The sequence below is a fragment of the Spea bombifrons genome, chromosome 6 (genome assembly GCF_027358695.1).
Source record: "Spea bombifrons isolate aSpeBom1 chromosome 6, aSpeBom1.2.pri, whole genome shotgun sequence".
In the NCBI taxonomy this organism is placed as follows: Eukaryota; Metazoa; Chordata; class Amphibia; order Anura; family Pelobatidae; genus Spea; species Spea bombifrons.
The window spans coordinates 461,826-488,265 of record NC_071092.1 but is presented as its reverse complement, the minus strand read 5'-3'; the positions used below and the strand labels follow the sequence as shown (position 1 = coordinate 488,265).

Here is a 26,440-nt window from a genome sequence, read left to right as displayed (position 1 = left end):
AGCCAGCAAACCAGGAAGTCCAGAGCGGCAGAGAGGACTGAGAGAGCCCTCACCTGTCATGACACAGAGACTGTGAGTGAGCCTCCCCCTACAGACAGCCCACTGCCCTACTACCCCAGGGGCAGAATACCTACCCCTCCCAGGGCATCATAACTAACAGCACTGCTACCCCAGGGGCAGGACACCAACCCTCCTAAAACAGCACTACCAAGAAAACTTCTACCTCAGGGGCAGGATACCTACCCCTCTCAGTGCAACACTACTAAGAGCACTGCTACCCCGGGGCAGGAGACCTACCCCTCTCAGGGCAACACTACCAAGAGCACTGCTACCCTAGGAGCAGAACAAATACCCTCCTAAAACAACACTACAAAGAGCATTGCTACCCCACGGACATGAGACCTACCCCTCCCAGGACAACACAACCAGGAGTAATGTTACTGCAAATGCAGGAGACTTACCCCACAGAGGGAATCATTATTAACAGCACTACTTACCCCACACAGGGCAAAAAATATACACATTTCTGGGTATCATTACTCATGGGACTGCTGTCTCAGGGTGATGTTACCTCCCAGTGAAGAGGCTCACCCCTCCATGGGGGGGCACGAGACCTACCTGACAATGAGGAACCCTGCCTCCTTGTGATTAGTGTTTTCTGGTAACACCTAAAGTCACAATAAAAAAAAATGTTCCCCTTTATGTAAAAGATATTTCCCACTCATAATATTGGACCCCATTAGCATTTATAATCCTAAACTGAATCAACTTTAGATAGATCACAGACAGGGTACGGGCGATATTTCCACTTGTCGCTAAAATATGTTTATTGCTCTTTAAAAAAAAAAAACAGATGACAGAGGTCGCACAAAATATTGAAATTTGGAATTTCTTAAAGCCAGAGATGTGTATTTTCTGTTTACCTAATAAGCATCTTTATTTAAACTAATACACTTAATTAAAATTCCATTCCGTGGCCGGCTCTCAATATATTTCTCAGTTTAACCTTCGTGGCAGGAGGTCTGTGGCAGCGGCAGACTTTGTGCAATTAGTTTGAGGCTAAGAGATGGGTAACCTGGCGCCTCTCTCGATAAATCGAGTGCGCCGCTGTCCGAGAATTCCATTTTCACAGTGCTCGGGAAAGGGTTATTAGCAAACGGAAACGCACAGACTTTACAAATAAGGCCATAACCCAGGCAGCCTTTGTGTCGATATGAAGCTAATTAAAATGCACATTAATTCACATTTCTTTTTCAGATGACAGTTTGTATTCTTCGATGCTGAATAGAAATGAAGATTATGATAATGACAGCGTTGTGCTCACAATGTCTCATTTCCATGTTATATGGCCAGGGTTCACAGGAGATGGGGGTGTTAGTTTTGAGGCAGCTTTTATCGTAATATTTAAAAAAATATAAATAATCAATTTTTCTTTTCAGTAAAATCTAAAAGAAGCAATGACATCCGACATCAGCATAACGGAACATGTGCCCGAGCACGACATTCCAAAGCTTCAGTTTGTTCCATTCACAAGTGCGTTGGACGCAGGCTTTTGGCACAAATTAACCCAAAAAAAGCTCAATGAGTATCAGCTGGATGAATCCCCCAGGGAAATAAAGGGTTATTACTATAATGGTAAGTGACATGGAGTGTAAAAGGAGATGTGTAATCCTACAGATCATTAACCTGTCTTATGGTAACAGACAAACCTAGTGTGAGTGTTCACAGTGAGAATTAACACTTTACTGCGGAAAGGGACAGGTAATTATCCTGTGTCAGCCCAGACGGACTCTGGGATAATGGGATGCCAAGAATGCCAGATGAGCTTTCACGCGAGCTGCAGAGAAACCTGAACGATTATTTAAAAACCGCAGCATGCCAAGATGTAATCAGAAGGGAACTGGGAAGAGGGTCTGTAACGGGGCATGTGTACAAACTGTATATGCATTTATCATACTAATGCATGTTAATTCCCCATTATGTGTAATTATAATCATATGTAATCTGCGTGGCATGGGTCTGATTACACGGCGCTTGTGTGAAAAGACAAACTCGTTCCAAGTACTTTGGGGCATGATTTTTAAAGAGCAGATCAGGAAACTTCCGATATCTCTGTTAAAGCAAGTCTGATGGGCTTTAAAGATCATATTTCATATTTACATGTTTCTAAACCAAAACATACATTTACTAGCAGGAGAGTCAACAGGTATTATGAACTGTAGCGTGCCCTGACAATTTAATGAGTCCTTTCATTTAGTATTTGAAGTTATTTCTCTTTTATGTGTTTTAAAGAGTTAGTTTGGATGAAGTGTACTCTAGCGCTGAAGACAAATTTAAATTGTCGCTCCTGTTCCACATAATTGTCACTCTTCATGTTTCAGGTGATCCAGTTCGGTTACCGACTCGCCTTACCTTGGAGTTTAGTGCCTTTGATATGTGAGTTAGTACTTTTTTCAAATTAAACCTAAAAAGATTGAGACCCATTTCCCCCTTTATAGAGTTTGTGAGGTGGGGGTGTTAAGACATAATAAAGAAAAATAATGTGTATTACCTGGAAAAATGTAATGAAAGATATATCCCTCACTAAACATAAACCGGCTGTCACGCGGGTCTCGATCTTGTGGTCAAACTTATTATTTAAATTTCTTTTTCATGGACAGCTTTATTCTTCCCTCGCAGCGCCCAACCATGTGCGGTTTAGGGATTCCGGTTCTCTTTTTTTTTTTTTTTTTTTTTATTAAAATGTCACACAGTATGCATTATCACCCTGGAATAATTAACTTGTTAACGTGTCTGTTTTCCCTGCGCAGGAACGCCCCGACGCCAACCCGATGCTGCCCTGTGCGGGGGTCCCTGTATAATACCAACACCTTGGAGTCATTTAAATCGTGTGATAAGAAAGCTCTGCTGGAACATGCAGCTAATGAGGTGAAAGTCGTGAAGCTCTTTATCATTAATGTGAAGCTATCATTCCGGCCCGATATCGCTGGAATACTATTAACGTCCTATCATGAGTGGCTTTAGGATTAAAAAACTGCTTTTTTATATTTGGGATTTTTAAATCTGTCTATAATACATGTCTTCTTTCACATTGAAAGAGGTAGCCCCTTAAAAATGTGACTGTGTTTTAATAAACATATTGTTTGATGCATAGATCGCGCCAGTCACAGCTCTATGAAATGCATAAACCAAACATGTTTGGTATCTCTGTGCTTCTTTAGTGAAACTCATTGATTTGTATTTGTCTAACAAAACACGTATTTTGCAGATCTTTGATGCAATTATGTCGGGGAAAGCCATTGAGGATCCCATTCTCCTAAATAAATTCATCCTGTTAACATTCTCGGTAAGTATACTTTTTCTTAACCACAGTAAATGCAGAAAAGAAATCTGAACGAGGTTGGACCTCACAGGCACTCTTTAAACCTGCTACTTGGTTTAGCCCCATAGAGCAGAAAGGTTACCCTCATAATCCTAACTCTTGGGGTTATATCATCCAGTTTCCCGGGTGCTTTAAAGCAGCTCTTGCCGAGTGTTAATTGTAAACCATGGAAATAAAGATCACGTCTTATTAATTTAACGCTTATCTTGGAGGATTTGCATCTCCTAATGTATTCCAGCTATTATTTTCCAGATTAAATTGTGACATTTTTAATATGTTCAGTCTTCTGGGGCCCGAGCCTCCGTACGCTTGAAAGGTTAGATTCTGACAATTCAATTTATAACAATACGCAGATATCGATCTTCAAGCAGGCGGCTTTTTTTATACCTTTTTTCTTTTGCTTCTCAAAGCTTTTGTCTGTTTCCTGCATGAAAATATGGGTCAACAAAAGACATTGATTAGCTATTCAAACACCGTGTGCGCAACGTAAATAACTCTAATGGATTTCCAAAGCCCGTGATGGATGGCTTTGTCTGATTTTGCATACAGAAAAGGCTGCATGAGGGGCTTCAGTTAATTATTTTTACATTTTATCTGTAACCGCCATGTGTCTATTAATACATATAAATACACGTTGTTATTTGTCTGGATGTCCTCGCTCTCTCCTGCTGCATCCGCTACAGAAGCCCCCATTTAGGACATCCCCGCTCCGATAACGCATTGATCTGGAACCGGTGACCTATCGCTCCTTTTCTCCTCTTTTCATTTCTTTAAAATAAAGCCCTCTCCATTACCAGACGAGGCAGAGAAACGGGCATAGATACGATCACGTGTTACGGGTATTAAACCCTTCTAGGATGTGCCGTATAAGTTTACAGATAATAAGCCCCCCATGTTTCATTTAAAACCACATATTACATAAAATGAGCCCCCGGGTCTCTGTAATTAGCATATAGTGATTATTGAAGAAGGAGCCTCTGTGGTCTGAAAAGCTTCTGTAAATGTCACTGACAGCATCGAGATAAAAATGGAATATAGAAGCAGCTGGTAATATTCTGTAACATGCTCTGGGATTCTTTAATGACAGGGATTTAATTGCGTGTTTCATGAATGCCCCGAGATCAGAATATTAGCCTCAGGGGCTTTATAAAGAAAAGATAACCGGGCGACACTGGGGAATTTTTTTGTTTAGTTGCCGCTGGCAATCTGTGCTCCTTAATGTATGTGTTTATTCGGCAGGATTTGAAAAAGTACCGTTTTTACTACTGGTTTTGTTTCCCTGCCCTGTGCCTCCCAGACGGAGTCCAGCTGGAGACGGCGCCGGTGCCGCTGGGAGAAAGGTTTTCGGAGGTTCAGGTAACGGCCCGACGAAGGCTTCCACGGCGCTGATATGAGTGTGCCTGGGGTGACATGGAAGATGGTTTGTAGAAGAGGCCAGCAAGGCTTTGGGTTCATTATTATCATTTTAAAATCATCGTCAAGCTATGAAAAAGATTGGCTATGATACCATTTTGTTTTTAAAGCCAAATGGTTGATTTAACGACTTAGTTTGCGTTATTTATCTTTTAAATAGATTTCACGCGATTTGTGATAATCTGCAGGTTGTGAATTCTTTCGCTGATATTTACTGTAATAAATACTTCATTCCTTCCTGAATCACTCCTTTTAGTGGTAAACGTCTGTTATGGAACGCAGCATGCTTATAGAGTGCGGTTACTGCTTTCCAAAATGAGTTTGGATGATGTACCGAAAGGATTTGCTATGAAACAGAGAATTGCATCTTAGCTGCCAGCTTCGCGTTTGAGGAATTTTAGGAAACGCTTTTCCATCTCAAATTGTGTTACCCTGTCCCCCTTCAATTAAATCACGGGAGATGTAATTAATTGGTTGCAAAGGTTTTTAGTGTTAATTGATTGCAAAGTTTCAGCTGGTTTCACATGTAACGTGCACCCGGGACTAGAAGGAATCAAAGGGTTTGCATGCGCGAAAGGTTCTGCGCGGCATCGAGTCGGAGAGGGCGGCTGATCTATGAAATGGGGGTAATGGCTGGATGACGGTCTGTAAAATATCCTGCTTGCGTCTCTGGCTCCAGGTACAAGCTTTTCAGAAGGCATACGACGATTTGTTACAAGCAGAAGGCTCCTTGGCCCCGCCGTTCTTTCTAATCCGTTACACAAATGATTCGTTTTCCATGGCTCCGCTGAGCAAATTTGATGAATTTTATAAAGACACAGAAAAGGTGAGTGTTTCCCCAAATACAGGAATCTCTAGTGGGAGAGAAAGTGGAACGGGTTTCTAAACGCGTCTCCTTAGGACCCTAGGCAGCTTTCAGGGACCGATATGGAAGGGAAGCCCAACTCCTTCTTAAGTAAACTATCATTTTGATAGGTCCATTAAATTGTTAAAACGCCCCGGTCTTTAAGTAGTTAATCGGCATGAGTGACGAGACGAGGTTGGCGAGCAGTGGTAACACGTCTCTGCCTTGAAGTAAATCCGCTAATTGGGATGTCAGTATTTGCTGTTTTAACCACTTGTTGTCTTTCTTCAGCTAACGCTGGGATTTTACGACCCAAGCACCTTACCAAGTCACCCGGGCTGGCCCTTGCGGAACATGCTGGCGATGGTGGCGTACCAATGGTACTGAAGCACGAGTATTAAATCAGTCCGTACCGGGGCAGGTTAAACGTCGCTGCGATTCTCTGCAGACTCTGCACATAAAATAACTGAATGAAACCCGACATCAATCTGGTCTGCGCTGAGACTCGTTGGGATTATGTAACCTGAGCGGCTCTAGAAATGAGTTGTTAATTTAATAGCGCTAATTAGAGACAATTTAATGCCTTTTTTGATTTTCCTGCTCCCCCATTTCTCCCCCAATCTCTACTTATGTTTTAATAATGAAAGCTTTTTATGTGATTTTACCTGTTCTTGCTGGCATGACAATAGCTATTTTTTTTAGTCTGCAGGCGTGAATTAACCCCTTTTAATGCTTAAGGAGCTCCATGCAGGCGCCATGAAGCGATTGGGAAACTACAATCCTTTTTAAAACTTGACATGAATGAAATAACCAAAAGAATGTAATCCCCACCATCTTACTTAATGCATTTGAGTATAAACTGCCCTTCCTTAAACATTTACACCACAGAACCTTAAAAGCCCCCTTTTTGATGTACCTTCGAGTGGAAAATCTGAACCTTTTATATTTGCCCATTAAGCTAAAAGTTGACGTGAAAATTAACTGTTCCTTGTGAATCCCGTACGCTGCGAACAAAGGTAGCCCGTGACTTCCCGGATGATGTCATTTGTCAGGAAGTCTGAACGGGAAACCATTGGGGGCGGCCGGTGTCTTACCGGCCCCTAGAAGGTCAGCTGGTTTCCGGTGGCTTTTTCTGACCTCTGTCAAGCGTCTCCGTCTGATTCCTGTTTCGGGATTTCAGTCATTTCCCGCAAATCTTTAGATTAATGGAACTGATTAAGCACCTGTCCCGACGCTGTTAGCATTTCACTGAACGTAATTAAACGAAAATAAATGATCAATTAATTCCGCAAAAAAAAAAACCTGAAGCTATTTATGAATTTCAGAAGTGATTAAGGTGAAGCCGCGAGTTCATTTCTGATGGCGCCCGGTGGGGATTGGGGGTCGTCGCCCTCATTTCTAAACTTTGATTTTCAGGGGCAGTCGATTTCCGTCGGTGGAAGTTATCAGTGTTAGAGACCGGACCATGCAGGGGGCGAGGGACGTAACACACAGCCTGGCCTTCCAAATTACTCTCCCTCAGACCACGCTTAGCCAAGGTAACCGGATAATCAGCATAATTATCAAACCGTTTAATCAGAGAAAAGATCCCCAAAACTAAGAGTGACAGTATTTCTGCTGCTGGAATACATCTCATGAAAAGTACCTGTAATTAGCATGTAGACTACCCGAGATAACATACAAGACATTAAAGGGCTCATGGCGTGAACCCATTGGAAATTCCCGGCTTCACATATCAATATGTGATAATTATCCTGACTTATTGGTTCCAGTCACCATTTAAATGAAGTCCCTCTGTGTCTTTTCTCAGCCTGCCCAAAAGCCGTTGGATGGGAGAAAAACCAAAAAGGGGTAATGGGCCCAAGAATGGTTAACCTCAGCGAATGTATGGATCCAAAAAGGTAAATCTTATCAACAGCTTTTGTTTTAATCTTTAGATAAAACTGAAACTCCTGGATTCTGGCCTAGTTTTAATTTTGTGCCAATTTCTCTCTCAGATTAGCGGAGTCATCCGTAGACCTCAACCTGAAACTCATGCGCTGGCGGTTGGTTCCTTCTCTGGACTTGGAGAAGGTGATTTCGGCCAAGTGCCTGTTGTTGGGAGCCGGGACCCTGGGCTGTAACGTGGCTCGGACGCTGATGGTGAGTGGTGCCGTCTGATGGTGATGTTATACGATGTTTTGCGCTCACGCTTTGGAAAGGATACACGTATTATTCCTTTATCTTTGTGCAGGGCTGGGGAGTCCGACATATAACGTTTGTGGACAATGCCAAAATCTCCTATTCTAACCCCGTCCGGCAGCCTCTGTATGAATTTGAAGACTGTCTCGGAGGGGGGACCTCAAAGGCCCTCGCGGCCGCCGCAAAACTGCAGAAGATCTTTCCTGGTGTGGTACGGAAACCTTCGGCGGGATCAATAGATTGGCGTTCTAGAATAAGGAATATACATAGAAGAGGGGACTATCGTAAAAATATCTAAATAACTCGCTCGTTTTGGTTTTGCTTTCCGGAGCCTCAGTACGTCCGTCGTGCAGACAGCAGTTTGGATTCATAAATAAAAAATCTGGCTTCGGTCTGCCCCGTCCGATGCCTAAAGGGTTAAATTCACCCAGTGCTTGAAACCATTTTAGTTTAATTACAGTGTTTTCAGTCACTCCAAAACAATTAGTCGGTCGAGCTGTTCTCTCCAAATAGCGGAACTTTTAATATCAAATGACACAAATGTCTGGCGTAAATGTTAACGGAGCGCAGCCGTACGAGAAATGTCCAATTAAGGTGACACTCAATTAATCTTTTCCTTCAGAGTCGTCCTCATGAAGATGGAATCTGACCCAATCCCTGTTTATTTGCAGACATCTAACGGCTTTAATATGAGTATCCCGATGCCGGGGCATCCCGTGAACTTCTCCCAGGAGACCCTGATCCAAGCGCAGGACGAAGTGGAGAAGCTGGAGCAGCTCATAGCAGAACATGACGTGATATTCCTTCTAATGGACACCAGGGAAAGTCGCTGGCTCCCCACAGTCATCGCTGCCAGCCAGAGGAAGGTAATGCATGCTGGCGACTCTGACTTTAGTAACGAGGCTGCAGTTACTGCCCATCATGGAGCTTCCCATCACTCAGTGTTCCATTAAAGTGCAATTGACCCGTTTTGTCATTATATAAATGTGCAGAAAGAAAGAGCTCAGCCTCTTCTATTTTCATTGTTTTTCCAGGAATGTGGCGGATCGAGATGTTACGCTTCGGTTTAAACTGTAAAAGTGTTGTGGGGCCTCTCGGCGGCTCCAGGAGCTCGCGCCATTTACTGCCATGCATACAGTTGAAAAGATTGTTAGTTTCGGTTTTTCCCAAAAACATAAATGAATCCGTCCACCCCCAGCTCGGCCTCAGCTTTATAGTTAAAATGATTTATGTATTTTGCTGACGCTCGACACACTCATTTTCTAAGGAAATGGCAGAGTTTCTGATCACCGGCTCGTGTGGTTAGATCTGTTCTGTCCAGTCTGGTCCATCAGGGACCAAAAAAAGACGCCGCTGCGCAGACCGGGAAAGGCTGTAAAAAGCAGAGGCCGGCCGGTGATTCAAAACCAACATTTACTCCATTTACAGAGTGACTGTTTCAGTGAGTGATACTTCATGGTCCTATTCCTGACTCCCACTTTCCGCACAGTCCACACTCAGTAGACACTTATCGTGAACATAAATTGCATTTTCATACATTCGCAAACAAACAAACCACTCCCTGCCCCCTTCCTGCCACAGGGTAATTATAGATAGCATAATAATGAGTAGATTGCAAGCTCTTTGGGACACAAATGCAATAACGGTTTATGGCCACCAGAAATACAATAATTAGCATACAGGCTGAGTGCTGTATTCCTCTAGTCCGCTTTCGCTATAATGAGGTTTCAAATCGGTTCCGCTCCGTATGTCCTGGTGCATCATGGGAAACGGAAACGTTGCGTCCGGATTTCTGGCGATGTCTGTCAAGTATTTCTCACCCTTTCTGTCCCCGTTCTGATTTCAGTTGGTCATCAACGCTGCCCTGGGGTTTGACACGTTCGTGGTGATGAGACACGGTTTGAAGAAGCCACGGATTGAGGATGCGGGCGACTCTTGCGCCGAGATCTCCTGTGATCTCCAGGGCTCCTCTCTCTTCTCCAATATCCCCGGCTACAAGCTCGGCTGTTATTTCTGCAACGATGTCGTGGCACCAGGAGACGTGAGTGAAAAATCCGTCCAACATGTTATTCTCTTTCAACTACTTGTCAGTAAAGCATGTGGCTCAGCAGGACACGTCGTTAAAGGGACGCGACCACGTCCACAACTTCTGATAACAGATGGGAATGCAGTCACCTAGTATGTGCTTACAGACACTTATGGTAACTTTTCCCATCAGTCCACCAGAGACCGTACGCTGGACCAGCAGTGCACCGTCAGCCGGCCTGGGTTATCCATGATCGCCGGGGCGTTAGCCGTGGAGCTGATGGTATCTGTAATCCAGCATCCCGAGGGGTACGTGGTAACGAAGGGATGAGAGAGGGGATCCAGTGACCTCAAGTTCTTCCCGTCATGTAACGTGGCAGCGACACTCTCTCTGTGGCAAACGGCTTCACTTTGTCGCCATAATCACCTTTTCAGTGAGAATTCCCCTAAAAGAAACTAAATTTCCAATATGCGTCACGCATGAATCATGTCTTCTTTACGAGCTGATTCACATGTAGTAGTCACAGTAACCTGACTTCAGCATCGCTTCCCTTTGATGTAAAGTCCCAGATGCTTTGGCAGCCCCTGAGTTAGGAAGGAGATCATTAATGTTCTGAAATGGTTCCCAGTTTGGGTTTAGCTGGGAGGTGAAGCCGTTAACCATTAGGGGTCTAAAGGGCAGATCTGTTATATACTTTGAGAAGTTATATTCGGTGATGCAAAAAAGGCATTCATGTGATGACATAATCAGCAGACAGCCCCTCGCTGTATCCCGTCTACCTCCTCCTAGATTGTAAGCTCACACGGCCAGGGGCATCAAAACCTTAGGTTAACTAACCCTTGTCTTCTGGTGCTTTATAGCTTTGTGACACAGGCAGAAGCTGCTGATAGGCTGAGAGGCTTATTTACCATATCAGCAGAAAAACGTTCTTGCGTTGTGCGGGGTCCTTGCTCTGCACTTTATGGCCCAAATCGCCTGCATTTTTTTGTGTTTTAGGGGATATGCTGTTGCGAGCAGCAGTGACGACCGTATGAACGAACCTCCCACCTCGCTTGGGCTCGTACCACATCAGGTGATTCAGGGGTTAATGACCGTTCATTTGTTTTCATTGGCCTCTCTTTGGAAGCGTCTGAATGTTTCATGTTTTGGATTATATATATTTAGTAATTTTGTGCCTTTTTTTAGTCTACAGACTGGAAACGTAATTTCTTAATTTTATTTCCCACTTCCCATTTTTTAGCCTGTAGTTTAGTGTTTTTGGCCCGTTTTTCTCCGTTCTGCGCACATAATGTTTAAATGCTTTAAATTCCATGACGATGCACAGGGACTGGGTCTGCGTAGCGCTTCCGCTGTTTGGGCAGAAGGGGGCAGTGTTGCTTCGCTCTGCTTTCCAGCCATTGAATGTTAGGGACCTTCATGCCGGGGAGCGATTAACCCCTGGTATGCCATAGTGCCGTAGATGCCTAATCGCGCTGAATTCTTTTACAGATCCGAGGATTTCTATCCCGATTCGACAACGTGCTGCCGGTGAGCCTAGCGTTTGACAAGTGCACCGCCTGCTCCGTGAAGGTATGTTATCCCATCACTCGCCTACTGCAGCGATAACTTCTTATTTTCTACTTTAGTATTAAGAAAAGCTCAATTCCCACTAAGATTTTGTTTATTAAGTTTTATAATATGTACCGGCGGATGTTTGGTGAGTCGGTGACCGATTTTAGCATTATTCCAGAATATTGTTCGTAATACTTTATTTATTACGTGTGTGTATATATATATATAATATATATTAGTGTGTGTGTGTGTGTACATATATATAATATATATTAGTGTGTGTATATATATAATATATATTAGTGTTTGTATATATATATAATATATATTAGTGTGCGTATATATATAATATATATTAGTGTGTGTATATATATATATAATATATATTAGTGTGTGTATATATATATATAATATATATTAGTGTGTGTATATATATAATATATATTAGTGTGTGTATATATATAATATATATTAGTGTGTGTATATATATAATATATATTAGTGTGCGTATATATATAATATATATTAGTGTGCGTATATATATAATATATATTAGTGTGTGTATATATATAATATATATATTAGTGGGTGTGTGTGTGTATATATATATATATATATATATATATAATATATATTAGTGTGTGTATATATATAATATATATTAGTGTGTGTATATATATAATATATATTAGTGTGCGTATATATATAATATATATTAGTGTGTGTATATATATAATATATATATTAGTGGGTGTGTGTGTATATATATATGTATAATATATATTAGTGTGTGTATATATATAATATATATTAGTGTGTGTATATATATAATATATATTAGTGTGTGTATATATATAATATATATTAGTGTGCGTATATATATAATATATATTAGTGTGTGTATATATATAATATATATATTAGTGGGTGTGTGTGTATATATATATATATATATATATATAATATATATTAGTGTGTGTATATATATATATATTAGTGTGTGTATATATATAATATATATATTAGTGGGTGTGTGTGTATATATTAGTGTGTATATATATAATATATATTAGTGTGTGTATATATATAATATATATTAGTGTGTGTATATATATAACATATATTAGTGTGTGTATATATATAATATATATATTAGTGGGTGTGTGTGTATATATATATATATATATATATATATATATATTAGTGTGTGTATAGAGCGTTTTTCTTGGCGAGGCTGGTAAGGGTGCGTGAGATTTAGTGCCGCGTTTGAATGTTTTACGTCTGTAGCGAGATGGAGCCGATCGCAGTTGTTTGGCTGGAGCCCGGCCAACATCACAGCAAATACTCGACTTTTCGTGAGTTTAATAGCTTCGTGTAAACCTGCCAAGGGATCTGGAAGCGGGGAGGACTTATTCCTCTGTATTTGCATTTTGGTTTTTTTTGCACGCGTCTCCTTTAAGCCAGATGTGTCTTTTATCTCTGGCGTTCGCTGCCAAGTTCCCCGCGAGCTCTTTCTGCCTGCTGGAACCGTTTGCGTACTTTAAGGAAATTGAGGTCTGAGCTCAGAAAGGGGAATTCTGCGGAAATGGGCGAGTTGTGTGGAGCCACGCAGCCTGCCATGGAGCGAGCGCGCGCTTCTCAGGGCAGCATATCAGTGCTTCGGGGGTTAAAATATCCCTCGTTATAAACATAATACATACGGAGACATAACGAGACAAAATCCCCCCGCTGGATACAATGCCAAGTGAGCGATAGAGACATACGGTTCATATACGCAGCTTCGCTGTGTAACACGCGGGACCAATCCCCCCTACTCGTTATTATCATATATGTGATAAGGCCGCGCAGGTAACGGTATGCGGAGCTGGAAAACTGATTGGACGATCGGGAGCACGCGGCCGCACATCCCACCCACTCCTGCCAGCGCTTCTAGATATAACGTTTCACGCCGTGACTTCACTTCAGCCCTTATTTCCACGCCGTATGATGTCACAGCAGTCGCTGAGGAGAAGAGGTTTTGAAGCCTCGTACGGTATGCCGGCGGGTTGTGAAATCCGTCGGCTCTTCCTGCACAGAGCGCAGCCGGCACAATGCCCCCTATTGTTCCTTCGAGGTTTCCCGATAAAGTTCTTCGCTTGGGTTGAGTATAACTGGAAGACACAAAGAGCCGTCTGTGCCGGGGAACAGTTGGGGACATTGTTTATTCAGTTGAAATGACACCGCTCGCTCCCGCCATTGTTACCCCGAAGTGTGATTCCAGACTCCCAAAGGATTTTCTGTCATTTCCAGTGAAAGTCCGTTTCCGCTGATGGGGTCTTTATTTCAAAGCCTCTTCTCCCCCGAAATGTAAAGTTTTCCGCCTTCCTGTTTGTAAAAGGCTGGCGTTTTGTTTAAAATGAATGCTTTAGGTCGTGTGGAGAGGCGTTGGTAGCGGGAAGAGGTTGCCGCTTTACGGATCACGGGTCCGAGCTTGCGCGGAGTACTGCACACCGATTACATACAGCGAGGGAACTTTAACCCCTTAATGACAAATGCATTGTTTTCAATGGGTTTTGAGACCGCCCGTTGTCCTTAAGGGGTTAAGCCGCGTAGGACTGGGTTTCTCTTCTTATTGAAAAGTTTGTAGAATCGGGAGATTTGGTTATTTTGGTGCAATAAACAGCTAAGCTACAGAGAGGCCCAAAATGGCAAAAAGTTCACTTTCCCAAATATTTGTTGATTCTGAACTATATCTCGTCTGATGCTACAGAAATAGCAGCTCCGAGCACAAAGCAATTCCCTCTGGGGTCCGGAGGCCGTCGGATCTCGCTCTTCCGGGTCAAAACCCGATGGTTCTGCCGTTTGCGAGGGAAACTCTAGACTGCGCCGTTACTCTCGCACCATGTGAGTGGTGGTGATGTTGCACGTTTTGTTACTTTCATGCGCCTCTCACCATATAAGGCCTTTGTTTGTGCCGATAAGTTGGCTCGGATAATGAGGTTTCGGCTCCCCTCACACTCGGAATGAAGCCCGTCGTGTTCACGGGAGAGCCGAGCCGCTTCCTTCCTCTCCCTCCCTTTCCTGTTTGCGTCGGCTGTCAGCTCCATGGGAAGCGCCGATATATACGTCAGCGGACAGGAAGGTCGCTCCTTGTCCGTACGGTGCCAGGGACAGTCTGCGTGAACGTACATAAAAACTGTATGAAATACCACGATATTGGTTAAATAAATCGCCCTCTATGTCGCTCTTGTTTTTGTTTTTTTTATGCACTCGTTATTTAATTCACAGAGTAACCTCTCTGTGCTCCGCGGTCTGAGGGTCACTGGGCAGAGTATCCGTGCGTTGGGGACCTCAGGACCCCCAGCGGTGAGGATTCCTGTAGGGTCAGTCTGTTGGTCTTACAGATACCCCCCCCCCCGTGCTCATCAGATGAGATGCCAGGTACGAGGTGAACCCTCTTGCCCCTCAGCAAAGCCCTGGGATTTTGGGGTATTTTGCGTGGCTCTGTGTGTTTATTCAGTGGCTGCCGGGGAATTCGTCGTTCGATGTGATTTCCAGCGAGCGGCCGTTTTCTAACGCTGCCTTGGTGTTGTTATCGCAGGTTATCGAGCAGTACGAGATGGACGGGTTCCAGTTTTTGAGAGAAGTTTTCGATTCCTCGCACGCGTTCCTGGAAGATCTGACGGGTCTCACGCTGCTCCACCAGGAGACGCAGGCCGCCGAGGTAAGGGCTGCACACACGAGTCAGAAAACACTGTGTAAAGAGCGGAGCAATCGCTATAGCAACCAGTAGAATGGAGCTGTGGAATGCACCACATAAAGTTTGCAACCTTGAGACGATAGAATAGTAAATGTGTAGATAAATGCATGAAAGGGAATGATAGGTTTTATCCGGATAGGAGAGGAAAGCGGGTCGGCTTAGTGTTTGAGGTCCAGACTGAAAGGGTTTGGGTTTTCCTGGGTTGTTTCCTGTTGTTTTGTATCGAATGACATCACTTTAAACACAATAATGCAAACTACACACGTTTCTGGCACCGGCACGAACGTCACAAGAGCCGCAGACAGGGCCGTGGAATTCACGGATCGGGGGATGAGTTCAGTTCTTGGTTCTTTAAATCTCCGCCGCCGGGAGCCCCTGTGCGGGCGAGTCTGCTCCTGCCGGGGTGTAATGCATAGAGCGGAGCAAACAGCAGTCATTCATCGCGTGCTCGGCTCCCAGACACGCAGACGCTTCTTAAAGAAACACGTTCACGGCTCGAGAAGTCCTGTGCCTGCGCGGCGCGGGAACCGCAGAGTCTGTCTCTTTAAATGCGGGGATTCTGTGAACATGGAAAGCGTTCTGGGGAATTCATTCAGCAGCTTCTGAGCCGGTTAAAGATTTCCACGCGATAAACCTCGCGGTAACTGTTCGCGCGGCTCTCTCCATGTGTGAAAAAGCCTCATTTATATGATTATCAGCGCTGCGGAATATGTTGGCGCTATCGGCATAAACTGTTCAGTTACTGCTTGTCCTCGTAGTATGTTTATCATACCAAGTCATTTCATACGTGTGACGCGCATGTGCTGCTCTCCACGTGTCCTCCCGCGGCGCTCTAACAGTCGTGATACGTGTGGCCCTCGCTGGAGCATCTGCCGTGAAGGTGCTGCCCCTCTCTCGTTATAACGGGGTCTCGACACGTACATTATTTTGCCAAATTTCATACTATTTCTCAGTTGATTTTATTCATTTCTATCGGTTCTGTTACTTTGTTGAGTCTGGAAGCCTCTGACTTTTTTTTCCTCTCGTTTTAGTAAAAATTTTCCATTTCCCTCGCGTTTCTCATCAAAAACTTTTTTCTTTGCCGTTTAGTGATTGTAAATTTACAGTAACGATGGCGCAAAAGCCTCGTTAGCAAAAAACATCATCTTGTGACTTTGGTTTCCATGAAATGAACCGTCGGGCGAGTAAATAACATCCGCCGCGCGTTTCTCCTGGAGCTTTTGCGGGGTGGATCTGGCGGCCGTCGTCGGCATCTGGTTTTCATTTGAAGCCTGAAAATAATATTCTTTCTTTTTTTTTTTTGTAAGCAGTGAAATGTTTGTGTGTGTTTTGGTTCCACCGAGGGCTTTCCACGGCAAATGCAGCCCTAGCTGCGAGTTCCAAGCTGTGGGAAGCTCCTCCATCTGCGCTGAAGTCTCTTTTCCACCGGAGACGCGGCGCTTTGGGAATTACTCGAGCTAACATTTGAATCTTGTTTCCATTTGCTTGGAAAAGCTCCAAGATCTCTTTCTATTTCCGAGCCGGAGTGATATCGCAGGCTTCGTGTAACGCAAGTCCCTCCTCGGGCTCCAACAATAAGCGCGTGCGCAGCCTTCCCTCCGAGGTGGGTGGCGGGACGAGGACAAAACGGGCTGGAAAATCCACGTGAAATGATCTCGTGTCAAGACGCGGCTAATGGGTTTCTCTTCAAGAATGCGGCTGTAATCTCACTTTTACTGAAATGTATGTTTTAGATACAGATCGTGAAGGTTAGCGGCGGAAAATCTGACTTCCTTCGCGTGTTTTATTGTCGGCCAACCCAAACTTATTTACTTTAAATGGAAAAATCTAACAAACATATAAAAAACATTTTCCTGGGAAGTTTTATGGCGGTTTCACTCTGCTGTGTCACAGCCCAGCAGGAAGGCCAGGAGTCAGGGGCCGATGGGCCCGGGGTTCATTCAGCCCTAAGGTTCTGGGTATTTGTATGATTGAACGTGACGGTAAATTGGTTGGAGTGGCTCCTCCGCACGGCGCTTGTAACGTGACGGTAAATTGGTTGGAGTCGCTCCTCCGCACGGCGCTTGTAACGTGACGGTAAATTGGTTGGAGTGGCTCCTCCGCACGGCGCTTGTAACGTGACGGTAAATTGGTTGGAGTGGCTCCTCCGCATGGCGCTTGTAACGTGGCGGTAAATTGGTTGGAGTCGCTCCTCCGCACGGCGCTTGTAACGTGACGGTAAATTGGTTGGAGTCGCTCCTCCGCACTGCGCTTGTAACGTGACGGTAAATTGGTTGGAGTGGCTCCTCCGCACGGCGCTTGTAACGTGACGGTAAATTGGTTGGAGTGGCTCCTCCGCACGGCGCTTGTAACGTGACGGTAAATTGGTTGGAGTGGCTCCTCCGCATGGCGCTTGTAACGTGGCGGTAAATTGGTTGGAGTCGCTCCTCCGCACTGCGCTTGTAACGTGACGGTAAATTGGTTGGAGTCGCTCCTCCGCACGGCGCTTGTAACGTGACGGTAAATTGGTTGGAGTCGCTCCTCCGCACGGCGCTTGTAACGTGACGGTAAATTGGTTGGAGTCGCTCCTCCGCACGGCGCTTGTAACATGACGGTAAATTGGTTGGAGTCGCTCCTCCGCACGGCTCCCAGAATTGTCATTTATGTAACAGTCGCTTCCTTCCTCGGCTTTAATCGTCACTATTACGGTTTCCACCGCCTCAGATGGGCTCCTGTGGCCCCTGATGCTGCCAGCTGCAGGAGAGATGGCTTCAGCTCGTCTCTGCAGGCGGTCGGGCTCTGCTTGCTCCATGCTGTGTCAGTCAACGCGCTGCTTACACACTGATTGTTTGCCGCGTCCTGGTGGCTCTCCGCGGGAGGTCGCCGAGCCTGAACCAGGAAGGTAAATGGGAGCGAGAGAGTCGAGGGATAGACAGGCAGCCCTTCCGCTGCAAAGGGATTTTCTGTTTAACGTTCGGATTTTATACCATGTGATCTGTTGTAACAGTCTGTTGGCTCACAGATTGGGGAGTAGATGGGGGGCCTGGAGTATGGAGGGATTTAGGGATTTCTATATAGAGACTTTTTATTAAAGGGTTAATCCCTCGACAATTGCATCACGGACGCCGAAGATCTGCGCATTGATTGTGGGTAAAGAACACAAAGTGTCCGCGCGTTTCGGTATCAGTAACCGGGGGCATCAGTCCGATATACCCCGCAGGTTCCCCAAAGTCCAGGCGGCGCGGAGCTCCGGAATCCTCCTGAGAGAGACACGACACGTTTCATCTACAACTCCCATCACGCTTCTCGCCCAACGTCCGTTTCATTCGTAAAACATTGCTTATAAAGAAGTGCTTTCACTGCTCATTCTAGATGTAAAAAAAAAGGCACCCGAGTCGTAACTCCGGTCTTCCTGCGGAAGAAAGTGACGGTGGGTTCTGTTACAGCCAATAGCAGGGTATTTGGGCCCCAATCGGCCCCTCGGCTGGAGGGAGAAATAAAATCGGCTTCGGAGCAAATGATTTCCAGATGTAGATTTGTGTAAACGCTCCGCCGTGGCCCATCGAGTGGCTTCCAGCTCAGCCCCGCACCCACTAAACTTTGCTCAGATTTTGGGCTGCGAAGCTTTCATCACCGCGATTAAAACCCGGATTTCAAAGCAGCTTCTCTGATGATTCCGCCCCAAAGCTGACCCAAAAAGGTTTTTCAGTGTACGCTAAATTATGATTATTTAACAAAAGAAACAGCCGTAGGTTGGGGCAATAAAGACATTTTTCACTAACTGGGATTTAAACGAAAACCTTCCGGAATCAAAACGTCCGGAAAGAGCAGAAGGCGGCGCCGGGCGAGCGTCACGAATACTGGGGTCACCCCGCGTCTGAAGCCCGCCTGGCTCAAAGAATTACGCTTTCAGCTTCACACTCGCCCTTGGAAATATCTGCGTGTATTTAAAACGTGGCACTTTCTGGCCCAGAAATAACGAGATTTTTGAGAAGGATCCCTTTGCAAGGTCAGAGAGTAGCAACGCTGTCCCGCCATCCCTCCGCCCGCGCCGCCCCACCTCCCGCGCCGTCCCTCCGCCCGCGCCGTCCCTCCGCCCGCGCCGCCCCACCTCCCGCGCCATCCCTCTGCCCGCGCCGCCCCACCTCCCGCGCCGTCCCTCCGCCCGCGCCGTCCCACCTCCCGCGCCGCCCCCGCCGTCCCACCTCCCGCGCCGTCCCTCCGCCCGCGCCGTCCCGCCATTTCACAGTTGTGGTCACACTTACTTTGGAGTTGCGCGGCTTTCTCACAGACCACCTACAGACCACCTACAGTGTAGCATATGTGATAAATGCCCCCATTAATACCCTGCCAGCTACAGTCGGTAACAATTGCCCTCTGTGCTTCCTTGTCTATCACTTTATTGGAAGTTCTGCTGGATCAGGACGTGGAACCGCCGGTTTCTCTGCCTCTGATCCTTTTTCCTCCCCCCGACCAGCCCCGCAGACCGCGGAAAGGACCCCCGGCATTAAGGGTTCTTGCGAGCCCCTCGACCAGCGGAAGGTGCCAGGTCCGTGCAGAGGGGCTCCTCGGGTTACAGCAGCTGCCGCGGGCAGGGAGCTGGCCGCTCTCCTCCTGGGTCTGGTTACAGCCGACATTCCTCCCCGACGACTTTTATTTCCGTGTAGGATTAAAGTGATAACGTTCCAGATCAATTTCAACCGGCTAACGGTTACCGCGGATATCGTTTACCAGCGAGGACGACGGCACCGGAGCTTAAAAAGAGTGCAAGGTCTGGGTATTAACGTGGAACCGCCTGTGCCCCCAGGAAGCGGGTGCCCGGCTCGTACCCCCCGATGTGACAGAGACTCATACCCCCCCCCGATGTGACAGAGACTCATACCCCCCCCCGATGTGACAGAGACTCATACCCCCCGATGTGACAGAGACTCGTACTCCCCCGATGTGACAGAGACTCGTACCCCCCCGATGTGACAGACTCATACTCCCCGATGTGACAGAGACTCATACCCCCCGATGTGACAGAGACTCGTACCCCCCGATGTGACAGAGACTCGTACCCCCCCCCGATGTGACAGAGACTCGTACCCCCCCGATGTGACAGAGACTCGTACCCCCCGATGTGAAAGAGACTCGTACCCCCGATGTGACAGAGACTCGTACCCCCGATGTGAAAGAGACTCATACCCCCCGATGTGACAGAGACTCGTACCCCCCCGATGTGACAGAGACTCGTACCCCCCGATGTGAAAGAGACTCGTACCCCCGATGTGACAGAGACTCGTACCCCCGATGTGACAGAGACTCGTACCCCCCGATGTGAAAGAGACTCGTACCCCCGATGTGACAGAGGCTCATATCCCCCCCGATGTGACAGACTCGTACCCCCCCGATGTGACAGAGGCTCGCTCCCCCCGATGTGACAGACTCGTACCCCCCTGATGTGACAGAGACTCGTACCCCCCCGATGTGACAGAGACTTGTAGCCCCCCCCGATGTGACAGAGGCCCATACCGCCCGATTGCGCCCCCAATACACCCCGCCAGCACTTAATTCATTATATATCTACCCTCTTTAGAACAAAAACCTAGTCCGTGACGGAGGGGCTCTCATCCGGGGCAGAGCCCGAACCCAAAGGGGCAGAATTAGCTAAATGATGTAAAGAGTCCACGTAGAAAACCATAATAATGTTTATTTTAGGGCAAAACCCAACATGGATTCCTAACGACGCTTTCCAAACGTTATTTATAGAAATTATTATGAATTCCCCCGGATGGAGATTCTCTTCCCGTGCCCTAATTCCGCCCCGGGCCCCGTGTAATTATTACCCTCTCATGCAGGGCGTAGACCGCTGACCTATTTGACGCTCCCTACGGGACCGGTTCCAGGCGCGTTTTGTAGGTTAGGGTTTGTTCATTCAGGGCGGGGATGCGCGATCGGCATCGATCTGTCCCTATGGCAAAGTGTATGGGGGGCTCAGGGGTCCTTTTACTCTGTTGTTTCCCCCCCCCACCGTATGGTGCGAAGGAGCGATTGCCAAAGCTGTGTTGGTTAGAGCAGATCTTGCCCTTGGCTCTCACCCCGTTACCCCCACTTATACCACGTTGGGTATTATCACGGGCGTATGATCGCCGTTACTTTTACTTCCCGGTCGGCGCGGAGCAGATGTGGGGCATGAAGGGGCAGTTATCCTGCTAGACGGGGCTGGTCGTTTCGGGGCGCGCTCGTTGTACGACTCCAGAAGATCTAAAAAGAGGCCAAAAAGCATGAGATCTGAATCCCCACGTTTACAAAATTAGGACGAAGGAAGGAATTTGGCGAACGTTTAAATTAATTAAGTTTGTAATTTTTTTTTGCTGAAATGCCCGTTTTTCCAGTCATTTTTCATCCGACACACGAAGCAGCTTTTTGTATCACGCAGAGTCGCGGACAGGCTGCAAATTCGCGTTTCCGTGGTTACAGGTTACTAAACGAGTTCGAGTCGATTACCCCCCTCTTGTGTCTTTTCATCTCGCGGCTTCACAAATAAACGAGTCCCAGAAAAAGGTCTCTGCAGCGCGTCGGCAGCGGCACCGCGCGACGGGAAACAAAGCCCCCTGTCATGGCTTTATCGCTCTGATTCTTCCATTTTATAATTTCGGGGGGGGGGGCAGAGCACTGTGGGGGGGTAGAGCACCGCAGGGACCCAAAATGCACCATGGTTTAGTGGGGCTCCGTGTTATAACTTTATGCTCTCGGTGTGTGGGGTTCTGTACCGGACCGGGGTGAGCGGCTCGCGCTCCGGTGAATGGAATCCGTGGCTGGATAAGATGGCCGCCTCCTGCGTGAGATACCGGCGTCTCCATCCTCCGCTTCATCCTCTACATCTTGCACCTGGGAAGCTATATCGGGGACCCTCGCACTGGGGCAGATATATCGGGGACCCTCGCACCGGGGCAGATATATTGGGGACGTGTGCACCTTTCTAGATTGAGGGAGAATTTCTCACCGCTTGGCATGTAAGGGTTAATGCACGTGGCTTTTGATTGGCTCGTGGACTCAGAGTGGGGATTATGTGAGTTCTGAGATCCCGACTTCTGCCGGGGAATTCAGTCTGTGCCCCCCTCTGACCCCCCCGCCCCCCTAAAATCACCCAGGGTCTGGGGTCCTCTACACCCCCACAATCACGGGGCGGAGACAGGGACACCGAGCCACGCGATTATCTGTTTCCTCCCCGATCTCATCCTGATAGGAAATATCTCTCATGTTCATATAGAGCTAGTTCAGTCCTATAGGGGCCACGAGTTTGGCCCTCCGGTTTGGGTTACCACCCGCGCCGATGTTTATTCGCAAGACCCATGCAATTCCCCGCTGTGTCTCCACGCCGACACTCTATCGAGTGGCACTCTTTAGCGGAAGTTGATTTATTGGAAGAATGTAGAAGAAAGTGTTAGGTAAGCGTGTGAGACCTCAGAGGTCTCTTACTCAGATGGAATGAGACGGGGAAATGAACAAACTGGTGACTCCGAACATAAAAAGCCTGCGTCGGCCACCAGGAAAAATAGCCAAGTTTGCAGTTTTGTGTAAATCTTAGAATATCCGCCGTGGAAAATCCCGGGACGCTCCGCAGACGTCCAGCTGAAGGGATCCTGTGTGTTCCTCGTCAACGACGGAAAAATACTGAGCGTCAGCGAGCGCCGCGTTTAAATAAAGCTTTACCGAGGGGGGGGTGTTCTGCTGCTGCTAATAAAGCTCATTGTATTCAGACTGCGCTTAAAGTGACGGCCGCCCCTGATTGGTAAACCCCGCCGATTGGACTATTCCATTAGTCGCCATGGTGATAAATCCACTTTGCAGCAGAACCACTAGAGTAAAAATGTAGAAAGTAGAGCGCCAATCATGGAGCGCCGATCACAGAGCAACGTCATGGGGCACCAATCACGGAGCGCCATCATGGAGCACCGTCACGGAGGCGAGAAATGGAATAACTCTTGCGCCGCAGCCTCACAGGTTCCCTCCACCTCTTTCTCCATTTCACTCTTTTGTGTTTGGGGACTTCATTCAGATTTTGTGTCAGGATTTGGAAATTTCTGCTGAAGGATTAGTCAATGCTTTTTCTGTCCTTACAGCTGAGATGGTAATATTACTGGGATTGGGCAGAGTAGTGTTTTCTGTGAATTTTCGCCGTCTCTCCAGTTTGCAGAATTCTGATACCTTTTCTCTTTTCGGCGTATTTGCTTCCGCGGGAACCTTCTGGCTTCGGGGACCCCTTTCGGGATGTGGGTAGGAGGACCCGTTGATGTCAGTGGGCGGTCCTACTGTTAGTGGGCGGTCTCATTGATGTCAGTAGGCGGTCCTGCTGTTAGTGGCTGGGCCGGTTGGTGTCAGTGGGCGATCCCACCATCACGGACACCTGATATTTTTTATAGGAAGGGGGCGGGTAGCGGGGCGGGCCTTGGGGCGGGTAGCGGGGCGGGCCTTGAGGCGGGTAGCGGGCCTTGACGCGGCTCCCGCGACCAGGGTTTCCCCTTTAGTGACCCGGAGGAGCGGCGCTTCACTCGGAGAGTTCCTGTTAGGCTTCCAGCCGGGGCCGGTCTGAAATAGTAGTAGATTCAGGTCCGGCTTCCCATGTGAATCTGAACTATATTGGCAAACGCTACAGGGGGCGGCCATTTTACTCGCTGTTGCCCCCTTGGGCCCCCCTCCCAACGCGAGAGGCTCTGCGGATTTATCTTTGTACGTAATGAGCAGAGATATCGCCGACACGCAGGAAATCTGATCGTAGCCGTGGGTTCGAGGGTCCGGCCTGGGGCTCCGGATGCCGCCACGTTTGGGTTTATTGTTTTTGGCGGGTTGTCTGTCGCTTCCTTCGCTTTATAATCTCAAACAATCCCCCGAAATCTGGATGATTTATAAATCAGCAGACTGTTAACAGGCGATGGAGAAACAATGTGATTGCCCCCATGTCGTTGTTTACCCCTCTGTTATTTGCCCCATGTTGTTATTTACCCCTCTGCTCTCTCTCCCTTTAGATCTGGGATATGAGCGACGATGAGATCATCTGAAAACATAAAGAACGGGGCGGAAAACCGGGCATCTCCGCGTCCGTCTCCAGATAAATCCCCCCCCCCCCGACACAACCGCCTCGCTCCACGTTCCCCGGCCGCCTCGCTCCGCCTTCCCGCGCGTCCGTCTGTCACGTTCCGTATTCATCTGTTTGGGAAATAAACGCCGTCTCGCTTGAAATATCCGGTTAGTAACGGAAATCTTTGGGTTGGGGTAGAGGGCGCTCGGTGGGGTAATGGGGGGGGCATCTGGGCAAAATGTCAGCAAAAACGGTATCAGTTCATTTAAATTTAATTAAAACTGATAAAAGCCATTCATTCTAGAGGTCATTTTTACAAAAGACTTCTCCGGGTCTCAATTCACTTCCAGGTAACGAAGTCTGGATTCCCATCGCTAACCGCGGCCGACGGGGGGGCGCCGGGGTCAGATCGCCGACTCCAATATAATAACAATCCCCCCCCCCCCGGATGCCCCGCCATCTCCCGACGTTTACTCTGCATAGCATAAATAATAAAAATGGACGAAGGTCACCTTTCGGTCTTCAACAGTACAAATGGTTGTGCAGTTTACAACTCACAAGAGACTTTTGCTTGTCTAATCATTGTTAGAGTAGTAGTATTATGTACTCCATGTTATGATATGGCTGTTCAGTATTTACCCCCTTTAGATCAGCTTTCAGAACCTCACCAATAATCACCTGCTTATGGTCATCTGCGGCGTCGAGAGATCGGGGTTTGCTGGGTTTGGATATTTGTGCGTCTCGGTTTACGGTATCAGAAATAATTATTAGCCGAGTCATGGAGACGACCTAGAGTCGGCAGCATCTCCGGCCCCCGTCCGGCCCTCCAGTTAAAGGCTGCCCACAGGCAAGAAACACATTCAGCTCCCAGAGAAAAAGCTTCAATGAAGTTTCTACTAATTTGTCACTGAAACATCTGGACACAACAAGGAAGCGGCTGAGAGTAGTGAGATTGGTTGCGTAAGTTAATTAACCCTTTATTACAATTTACCGCTTTTACGTTTAGGACGATAAGTTTTAGTTTGGGCCGCAGGGGCCGAGACGCGATTGAATGATGCAGAACGCACGTTTCATGGAGTGTTGCTGGGTGATATTAAAAACGGGTTAAATCATGTTTTAGAACCCAAACCGACAATTTGTGAATATTTAATGAGTTTGGTCGGTTTCCTCGCCGGACACTTTATACCCAAAACAGTCATTTCTTCTGGTAAATCGGGGGGGGGGGGGGCTGAGGGCCACTCAATAAAGCTTTGTTCTAATCCTAGATTTTAGCCGATGTCAGGAAAACCCCAAAGATCTTCGACGCCCGACCGATGAAAGAGGGTTCTGTTTCCTATAAATAACCAAAATGCTGAGTTTGTCTAAAAATAGGCTTTTTTAATTGAATTCCCTGTACCGGGGCTTTATATCCGAGATATATATATATAAATATCGCCGTCGTATTCAGGCGCGGCGTGCGAGGAAGAGGCTGACGGGAAGGCAGGAGTTAATGGTTGGTAGGTTCCACTTTCTTGGAGTCGCGCAGGTTCTCCCGTCCGGCCACAGAGGTTGAGAAATATATAACGTGGCTGTCTGCAGAAGAGCTCACACTCAGAAACAGAAAACGTAGGCAGCGGTTGTGGTTTAAGAGCACTTTATTGTTCTTTAAGGCTACTTTTAAGTACAAAAAGAAAAAAAAAAGAGCTGGCCTGCCAAACCTTTTTTTTTCTTTCCCCGTTTCCAGCAAAACAGGGGCCACCAAAGAGAAGCTATAATACAGATTTACAAACGTGGAAGTGCCGCACGCCGACTGCAGGTTCTTCGTTTCTGGGGAAAACAGACTTTCGGTCATTTTATTTATTGATCTTCGAGGCTGAAAAGGAAATATTTATTTGTTCTTCAGCAAAACCAGTGCGACTGAACTGGGAGTTACTGGGAGAGGAAGCAGAACCTTAACGATACCAAAAAAGTCTGTTTTACCCCCAATTACTTGTTCTTTACTAAACAAATAAACTTAACCCTCTCCATCCCTCCCACAAATCCAAACGTTTCAATCTGTCCGCCAGCTTTTTTCCCTAAATATTTGGGGTTTGGATCGAATGGCGTTTAAGTCGCGTTCCACGTAATGTTATCCAGCGCATCGGGGGTTAAACACACAGGTTTTCACACGAGTGCTTGTGTTACGGAAGCGGACTTGTTACTCCACGTGCGCTCAGCTGCCTTTAACCACCTATCTCAGATAGGCCGACAGGCCGAGTGAGACGTCGGGGGGGGGGGCGTAC

The 26,440-nt window shown here is 46.8% G+C and overlaps 1 protein-coding gene across 1 annotated transcript; it reads left to right on the top strand.

The window, feature by feature from the left end:
- On the top strand, positions 1–24,473 carry ATG7 (autophagy related 7). Its single transcript, XM_053468602.1, has 19 exons — positions 1–72; positions 1,440–1,635; positions 2,382–2,436; positions 2,811–2,928; positions 3,269–3,346; positions 4,622–4,738; positions 5,475–5,621; positions 5,931–6,019; positions 7,056–7,177; positions 7,450–7,540; positions 7,637–7,781; positions 7,873–8,031; positions 8,492–8,686; positions 9,667–9,861; positions 10,039–10,154; positions 10,843–10,918; positions 11,335–11,415; positions 14,978–15,100; positions 24,127–24,473. The coding sequence occupies exons 2-19, from the start codon at positions 1,458–1,460 to the stop codon at positions 24,157–24,159; spliced, it is 2,118 nt and encodes a 705-aa protein (XP_053324577.1). The 5' UTR covers positions 1–72; positions 1,440–1,457; the 3' UTR covers positions 24,160–24,473.
- The last annotated feature ends 1,967 nt before the right edge of the window (positions 24,474–26,440 follow it).

What these genes read in the sequence shown, in the direction of transcription:
- ATG7 (XM_053468602.1), top strand. Translation starts at nt 1,458, where the DNA reads ATGACATCCGACATCAGCATAACGGAACATGTGCCCGAGCACGACATT. An exon ending in TTTATAAAGACACAGAAAAG is followed by an intron (nt 5,622 to 5,930) that starts GTGAGTGTTTCC and finishes GTCTTTCTTCAG; the next exon opens with CTAACGCTGGGATTTTACGA. An exon ending in AGGAGACGCAGGCCGCCGAG is followed by an intron (nt 15,101 to 24,126) that starts GTAAGGGCTGCA and finishes CTCTCCCTTTAG; the next exon opens with ATCTGGGATATGAGCGACGA.